This window comes from Ctenocephalides felis, unplaced genomic scaffold (assembly GCF_003426905.1).
Source record: "Ctenocephalides felis isolate EL2017-DRISC unplaced genomic scaffold, ASM342690v1 CF-g0.4_SCAFFOLD_01492, whole genome shotgun sequence".
NCBI lineage: Eukaryota > Metazoa > Arthropoda > Insecta > Siphonaptera > Pulicidae > Ctenocephalides > Ctenocephalides felis.
In genome coordinates, this window is record NW_020537646.1 from 34,284,189 (window position 1) to 34,291,771 (window position 7,583).

General features: G+C 31.5%; 1 protein-coding gene across 1 annotated transcript; it reads left to right on the forward strand.

The window, feature by feature from the left end:
- The first annotated feature begins 1,588 nt into the window (after window positions 1-1,588).
- Window positions 1,589-3,487, forward strand: LOC113371160 (uncharacterized PE-PGRS family protein PE_PGRS10-like). The gene is made up of 4 exons (XM_026611805.1): window positions 1,589-1,637; window positions 1,741-1,890; window positions 2,055-2,417; window positions 2,913-3,487. Exons 1-4 carry the CDS (start codon window positions 1,589-1,591, stop codon window positions 3,485-3,487), a joined length of 1,137 nt encoding a protein of 378 aa, XP_026467590.1.
- Window positions 3,488-7,583: the final 4,096 nt, after the last annotated feature.

Sequence of the window (7,583 nt, forward strand, 5' to 3'; positions counted from 1 at the left end):
GCTGTTTCCGTTTCTTGAATTCTTTCATCAGTTTCTGAGCCACTTAGCACCCTCCTGCATACACTGATGGCACTTTCATTTTCATCAATAGTGATCAGCTTTATCGCTACCCTCAGAATCAGATGATTCACGTGGAATATAATCCGATTCATCTTCAGATGATTGTGCCCAATTTTCTGCATTTGATTCTATGTCGGAACACTCTTTACTTATGTTTGTTAGCTTTTGCAATAATTCACTTCTCTTCGTCATTTTATTTATAAGTTCTAAAAAATCAACTGAACAACGCGTTATACTGAAAGTGACTACGTGAAAAAGACCGGTCTAATGTCAATACTTACCAAAATTCGGTTATTTTTATGTAACAAATGCATCATTGATCATTCGAGATGAATGCACGCGAGATAACAATTTGCAATACAGTAACAAAGCCGTTTGTTTATGTAAAATTTCTATAGCAGTCAAAATGACTGTTTACCGTCCATGCTGGCATAACATGTAAGAATATTGAAAATAAAAGTGAGATAAGGCAAATAATACGATTTATCTACGCATTTATATGTTGTATAAAAAGTCACAAAATTTCACGAAGCTGCGACTTCAAATACATAGTGATTTTATGTTTGAAAATGCAAACAGACAAAATGACTGCGTCCGTCTTTCTAGTGTTAAAAAAAAAGACTGCAAAACATTTTTTTTATTATTAGAAAAAATCTAATTGAACAATCCGTCTACATTCAAATATTGTTGTTAAAAATTTCTAACTTTACTTGTTTTTGAGATATTGGCAGTGGATCTTTTTACCCACGAACTTTTAAGCTCCGCTCTCCCCTAATGTTTTTTTTCGACTATATGTTCATTTTTCGCCAGAAGCGAAATTATAAAATATTTTTCAACCGAAAAACAATATGATTGTCATTCGAAAGCGACAATAAGTACAAGTCTTAAGGTCCACGACGTGAAAAGCGCGGCTCGCGCTTGAAAATATTTAATATCTTTCGATGTAACAAATCCTCCAACAAATTGTAAAAAGAATTTGGTTGCAGAGAAAAAAAGAAAATATATGTTTTTTTTTGGATCGATTCAATTCGGGTAAAGGCCGAGTAAAACCTTTGTAAATATTTAGGGTTGTTATTGTTAAGAAAATTGCAAAAACAAAAAAAATTTTTTTAATCATTACAAAGTTCACTTCAATATGAGTGCAATAAAAAAAAATAATACTGATCGGATCAGCACATTCGGAGATATATAATTTACCGCAGATGATGTTCATAGAAATTGAGCAAAAAATCCATATTTCAATTGTAAATATTTACGTAAAAAAATTTTTTTCAGCAAAATCCTGAAATACGTGTCAAATGATTTTATGAATAGTATCTGTAAACAAATTTTCAGACAATTCTAAAATGTCAAGGTTAATTAGTGTCCGGTTTGTAAAAGAATGACCATATAACAATCTACAAATAGAACCAATAGATCTTAACCATAATTCTACGAATATTATTTTCAGTAACTTTATTAATATAAGTAGTATTTAATAATAATGAAACATTTTTAACCCTTTGCACTCGCAAATTCTGAGATTTATATGAATTTTTCCGCCGGAGCAGCGGCATCCGAGTGGAGAGAGTTAAAGCGTAAGGATGACATCAAATAATAATGTTTAATGTACCTGATTCACATATATAAAAAATCATACTTAATAGCATCAAGTACTAACAGATAATACATTATTTTTAGCATCTTTGATGGGTATCTCCCATATGATAACTTCTGGTGGTCTGCAACAAGACAATGCAGTTGCTGTTGGCGAACAAACTGGTTCGACAGGCAATGCTTGGGAAGCACGGTTGCACAAATACCAGCAGATGGTTTGTAATCTCCAACTCGGTACAAAAAAATATATTTCATATATTTTTTTTAAGTTTTTTCTTCAATCTATCCATATTTATTGTTTAAACACAGTCCATGATGATCCATCATTATTAATATAAAATTATTTTAGTAAGAAAAAATTATAAAGATATTAAAAATTTTATGTCTGTAAAATTTAGGAACAAAAGCTTTATCTAATGGAGTAAATTCAGGCCTTGATTTTGGCCAAGGCTGGTTGAACTTCGTTAAAGTTGCATCCTCTGGTCTCGATATGCAAGGAGGTAAAACGGCTGAAGAAAATTTCAGTGTTGGCAGTACGGATAACAATCCTTCGCCAAACATACACGAACAAACTAACAGAAATGGTGTACAGGCACCGGCTGGTCAAGATGGTGCATATGACAAGAATGGTGCTTATAACCGCAATGGACAAACTAATCAAAATGCCGATCATTCACAAGTTGGACAAGATGGTGCTTATGATCAGAACGGTCCATACATTCCGAATGGCCATAATGGGCAAACCAGTCATCAATATACAGGTGATACTTTATGACACAATATAATAATTATGATAATCAAAATGACAACAAAGAATTGGCATAACAGAAAACGTTTTCTGTTATACCAATTCACAGTGTACACTGTGATACGCTAATAAAAATACACTAGAGCACTACATTAAAGTTACTATCAACTTTGTACAATAGAGCAGCTTTACGGTTGAATAAATTATGTAGATCTAAAATCAACAAATAGCCCGACAAATATTGAAAATTTTTGTTTAATTTGTGTTTAACAATATTTTGTTTTTTTTAGATCATTCTGTTAAAGATAGTTACAAGGCTTACCACAATTAAACATAAATTTGTCCATTGTTTGTTTTAAATAATGCTATTAATTAATACCACACTAGTTTACTTCACTAATTTTTCTGAATCGAATGATTTGAAATTTTTAGCGCCAATGGTATATATTTGTTTTTTTTTAACTTATTTTTTTGAAATCAAGTTGTATTCTATCATAAATCTTCACAGATAATAATAACAATGATGCAACGTCAAATAGTCATCACAGTTCACCCGAAACTCATACTACTCAAAGTGGTGTACCAGATATGGGAGGTATGACAAACTCGGTTCCAGGAATGGATGCACTTGGTGGTGATGTACCAGATATGGGAGGTATGGCAAGCTCGGTTCCAGGAATGGATGCACTTGGTGGTGGTATACCAGATATGGGAGGTATGGCAAGCTCGATTCCAGGAATGGATGCTCTTGGTGGTGGTATACCAGATACGGGAGGTATGGCAAGCTCGATTCCGGGAATGGATGCTCTTGGTGGTGGTTTACCAGATATGGGAGGTATGGCTAGTGCAATACCAGGCGCAGACCTCTTAGGTGGATTTGGAGGTATTGCTAATGCAATTCCAGGTATGGGAGGAGGTGCAGGCGGTAAATCAAATGGTGGAGGAGGAGCTGGTGCAAACGGAGGTGCAGGAGGATATGGAGGTGCGGGTGCTGGTGGAGGTGGCGGCGCAGGTGCTGGCATTGGCGGAGGGGCGTTTGGTGGGGGATTGCCAGGTCTTGGAAGTTTTGGATTGCCGTTTTAAATTAATATGCATAGAATCAATTTAGCTAATAATGATAAGACTAATTTGTTTTATATTTCGTTATATAATATATCAATACAAGGATGTTAGGCATTATTAAATGATTACTTATCATAAAATAAGTAAAACAGTTTTATCAACAAATTTCTTACAAAAATAGTATCATCCTTATCACTGTCCATAGGATTTGACATTTTGTAAACGATATATAGAATGAGTTTCTCAAAGATTGTAAAAAAATAGTAGATGTGTCAATATAGCCAACCAGGTTATAAAGAATGCTCAAATAATTATTCATGCTGTGATTTGTTTATTCACATGTGGCAACTGGATCAATATATACTTTCACAACATACTAAAAATGTTTGATAAATACAAAAATTCTTGAAATTAAAAAAAATGCATGTATATTTAAGGTTTCTGATAACCAACTGTTCAATTAAATTTAAATTTAAATATTTTATTCAAACATATGTATGTATATAAAATTGACACGCGCAGACGTGACTGTGGGGCTTCTTAGTTGTTAATTATTTCGACTGTTATATATTTTTTAGATTTAATTTACTTTCAAAATGCGTTTTTTTTTTGAAGTCTTCAATTCTTAAGTTTAAAGGTAATTATAATTTTAATTACTTACAATACACATACACATATAATTGCAACACAATAATTTGTACAATATAATAACGAGCATTTTAAAGTTACTTAGGTTTTTTAACTTAGTTTACACGATTTATTATACATGGGGCATTATCTAAGTAATGCCCAGATTTTAATAAGTTACCTACTCTCCACTTTCCATTTTTTTAACTATTTGTAACAAAATCTGCCAATGAGTAATATGTTTGCTTTCAAAAACAAGTGATCTAGAGTAGGGTTATTACAAAATGATACCAATTAAATTAACCGAAACGATTATAATATTAAAGATTGAAGATTATTCGGTGAAATAAACTGAGAGATTGTAAAAATAATTAATATATTTCAAATAAAAATGAATCAAATATAATAGATTCAAGTTGAAAAAAATAAGAATAAACTAATGTACAAAATACAAGCTGTGTTCAAACAATTAAATTCGAGAAGGTGCAACATTTAACAAAACCAACAAGTCGGACAAATCAGATATTACAAAAAACACCTCAAATATCTTTTATTTGAGCAATATTTAAATATTTGAATAAAATCTCTATAAAAGTCTTCACATATAAATTTCACCAAAATTATCTGTATAACGTTGACGTAAACATGTACAGAATATTTTTATTTCTGTTTGCTTGGACTCAAATCGTTACAGGCCAAGTTAATGTAAGTGATTTGTTAAATGAAAATTAAGGTATTATTATAAATCAAAGTTTGTCGATACAGATTTATTTTACTTCATCGAGGAGTTGAATCTATAAATCTCTAATGTAATTTTATATCATGCCAATGCCGCCAATATCACGCTACACCATAAGAATTTAGAAATTATGACAAAATATAAATATAATTCTTTATAATTATTAATAGTTACTGCTAGTTAGCAATAACTAGCAGTAAATATGTAATTTTTCGAATACAAAAGGTCTAAATTTTAGGAATATAATGATCTGCAACCAGTGGGCACCGCCTTAGGTAAACATGTTCCAAGTGCCAGCAAAGGGGCGACAGACTTAATAGGTGATGGTACAAAAGCAGGCACCTTAGGCCTAGGTAATATAATATAATAACTAGGTATAAGTGGCATTTTACTTTAATCTTTTAACTTTCTGTATACAATGTACAAATCCATAACTTGAGATAGGTCTTTGGTGAAAACGATTACAAAGGAACCATTTTTTGCTAATTATAATGAATCAGCTTGGCCGATCGTTTCGCAAACCTAATCGCAGCTTCTTCTTTTCGAGTTTAATTGAACGGCTTTTGAATTTTTGTATTTCGAATTTGAATTTTATAATCGATTCAGGATTGCGAGCTGAAAGTTGGACCAAACTCTTTTCACTTTTTTGCTAATTACAAAGAAACGGAAATTTTCAAAATTGGTGCGCAGTTTTCCAGAGAACGTGAACGAAACATCGAAAAGTCGGCTCACATACACACATACACATACTATTTGCAACTTTAGTCTCATTATATATAGAACGTCGAGGAAACAAAGAATAAGCAAATATAATTTTTTTGGCAATAACAATCTTCACCTTCGGAATGTTAAAAATATATTACAATAAAAAATAATTGTTCTACTAGTTACGTCAATTAAAATCAGTAAACTAGTGGGGCGCATGGCATCGTGCCTTAAGGCCAATAACAGGAACTTCCCGTACCAAAAAATTTTTTTTTAAAAGATTAACATTTTTGAAAAAAATTTACTCCAAAAAATTACATTTTGAGAAACTATAAATTTTTGACAAAAATTTACTTTTTTTTGAAAATAAGACTTTCTGAAGAAAAGTGTATTTTGAACTATTTTGAAAATTCTGAACGTTTTTTCAAAGCAATCATACTGCTTTGACTGCATAGAGACGAAATATCGAAGTTCGCAAGCGCCGCGCCGCCGTCTGACGGGTAAGCGGAACCCATAGGTATGTAAACAAAATTTATACTTATTGTTCAAATCTTTATAAAATATCTGATGATTTGATGTGCATATGTCTAATGACATTTTTGAATGCCAGATGGCATTTTTTTACTTTTTTTACTAGATCTCCGAAACCGCTATACCTGCATTCATGAATATTTGATCACTTCTGATTAATTTTGACAACTTTTTTGAATTATTCAAATTGGACGCTTCGTTCTCTCAAAAACTGAGTTACCGTGTTTGGCACTTTACCGAATCGAATGTTTTTTGAATTATTAAAATCGCTTCATCCGTGTTCTCGAAATTGTCGACTAAAATTTGCATCCGACACATACACACATACACACACGCACACACACATACATCCATTTTTTCTAAGGTATGCCAAAATATTCAGAAATCTCTGAAACGTGAAGATATATAAAAATTTTCATTTTAGATTTTTTTGCGATTACTATAACTTACCCTACGGGAAGTTAATAAAACCAATTTAATAAGGGACTAGAAACTGATATAGACGTATTATATTAGTACTCGTTATATTACAATAATATATGCCTTAAGACAATAATCATAAACATCGACAAAAGGATCAGATTTGAAAAAATAAAAAATGAAAAAAAAATGTGCATGAAATCTTCAATAACCTTAATATAATTGAAATCATATGTTTGAATTAGAAGACTATTGTGTATTATATTTAACTTTTATGTTAGAATATCATTTGCTTTAAGAAGGAGTAAACAGTTAATCCTGAAAATTTTCGAATCAAGTGATAATGTAAAAATTAAAGTAAGTTTAATAAAGTTTTCGTAAACTATCAAAAACATTTATAAATGATAATTATAATGATAACTAGTGGGACGCATGGCATCGTGCCTCAAGCAAATTTCTTTTTTATAAAGATTCACATTTTTGAAAAAAAAAAATTACTCTGAAAAAATTATATTTTTGAGAAACTATAAATTTTTGACAAAATTTTACTTTTTTTTCAAAAAAAGACTTATTGAAGCAAAAATTTATTTTGAAACATCTTGGAAATTCTGAACTTTTTTTCGAGGCAATCGTACTGCTTTACCGAAATATCGAAGCGCGTAAGCGCCGCATCGCCGTCTAGCTGATAAACGTTGGTACGGAACCCATAAGAATGTAAAAAAAATACCTGTTGTTAAAATCACGAACATACACGCACGCACACACACACGTACATCCATTTTGTCTAAAGTATGCCTATAATTTTTTTTTTGCGATTACTACAACTTGCCCTACGAAAAGTTAATTAACTTATATGATTTTTATATCAACAATAATGGGCATCAGCAAAACGATGACTTCTGGAGCTATGCAAAAAGAAGATTCTGTATCTATCGGCGAAAAGACTGGTGCAACTGGTAATGCTTGGGGAAGTACTATGGCCCAAATGCCAGCTCATGGTAAGTAAACTACCAATTATAAAAAAATTTAATCAATTGTTCCGCCGTTCAATTACATTTTTTTTGCAATAGCAATCATAGGAGGATGCCATAAGTA

Bases quoted from the DNA above. Each gene is read 5' to 3' on its own strand.
- LOC113371160 (XM_026611805.1), top strand. From the start codon at position 1,589: ATGAATTTTTCCGCCGGAGCAGCGGCATCCGAGTGGAGAGAGTTAAAG. The intron at 1,638-1,740 runs GTAAGGATGACA...CATTATTTTTAG, and splicing joins CGAGTGGAGAGAGTTAAAGC to CATCTTTGATGGGTATCTCC. The intron at 1,891-2,054 runs GTACAAAAAAAT...TGTAAAATTTAG, and splicing joins GGTTTGTAATCTCCAACTCG to GAACAAAAGCTTTATCTAAT.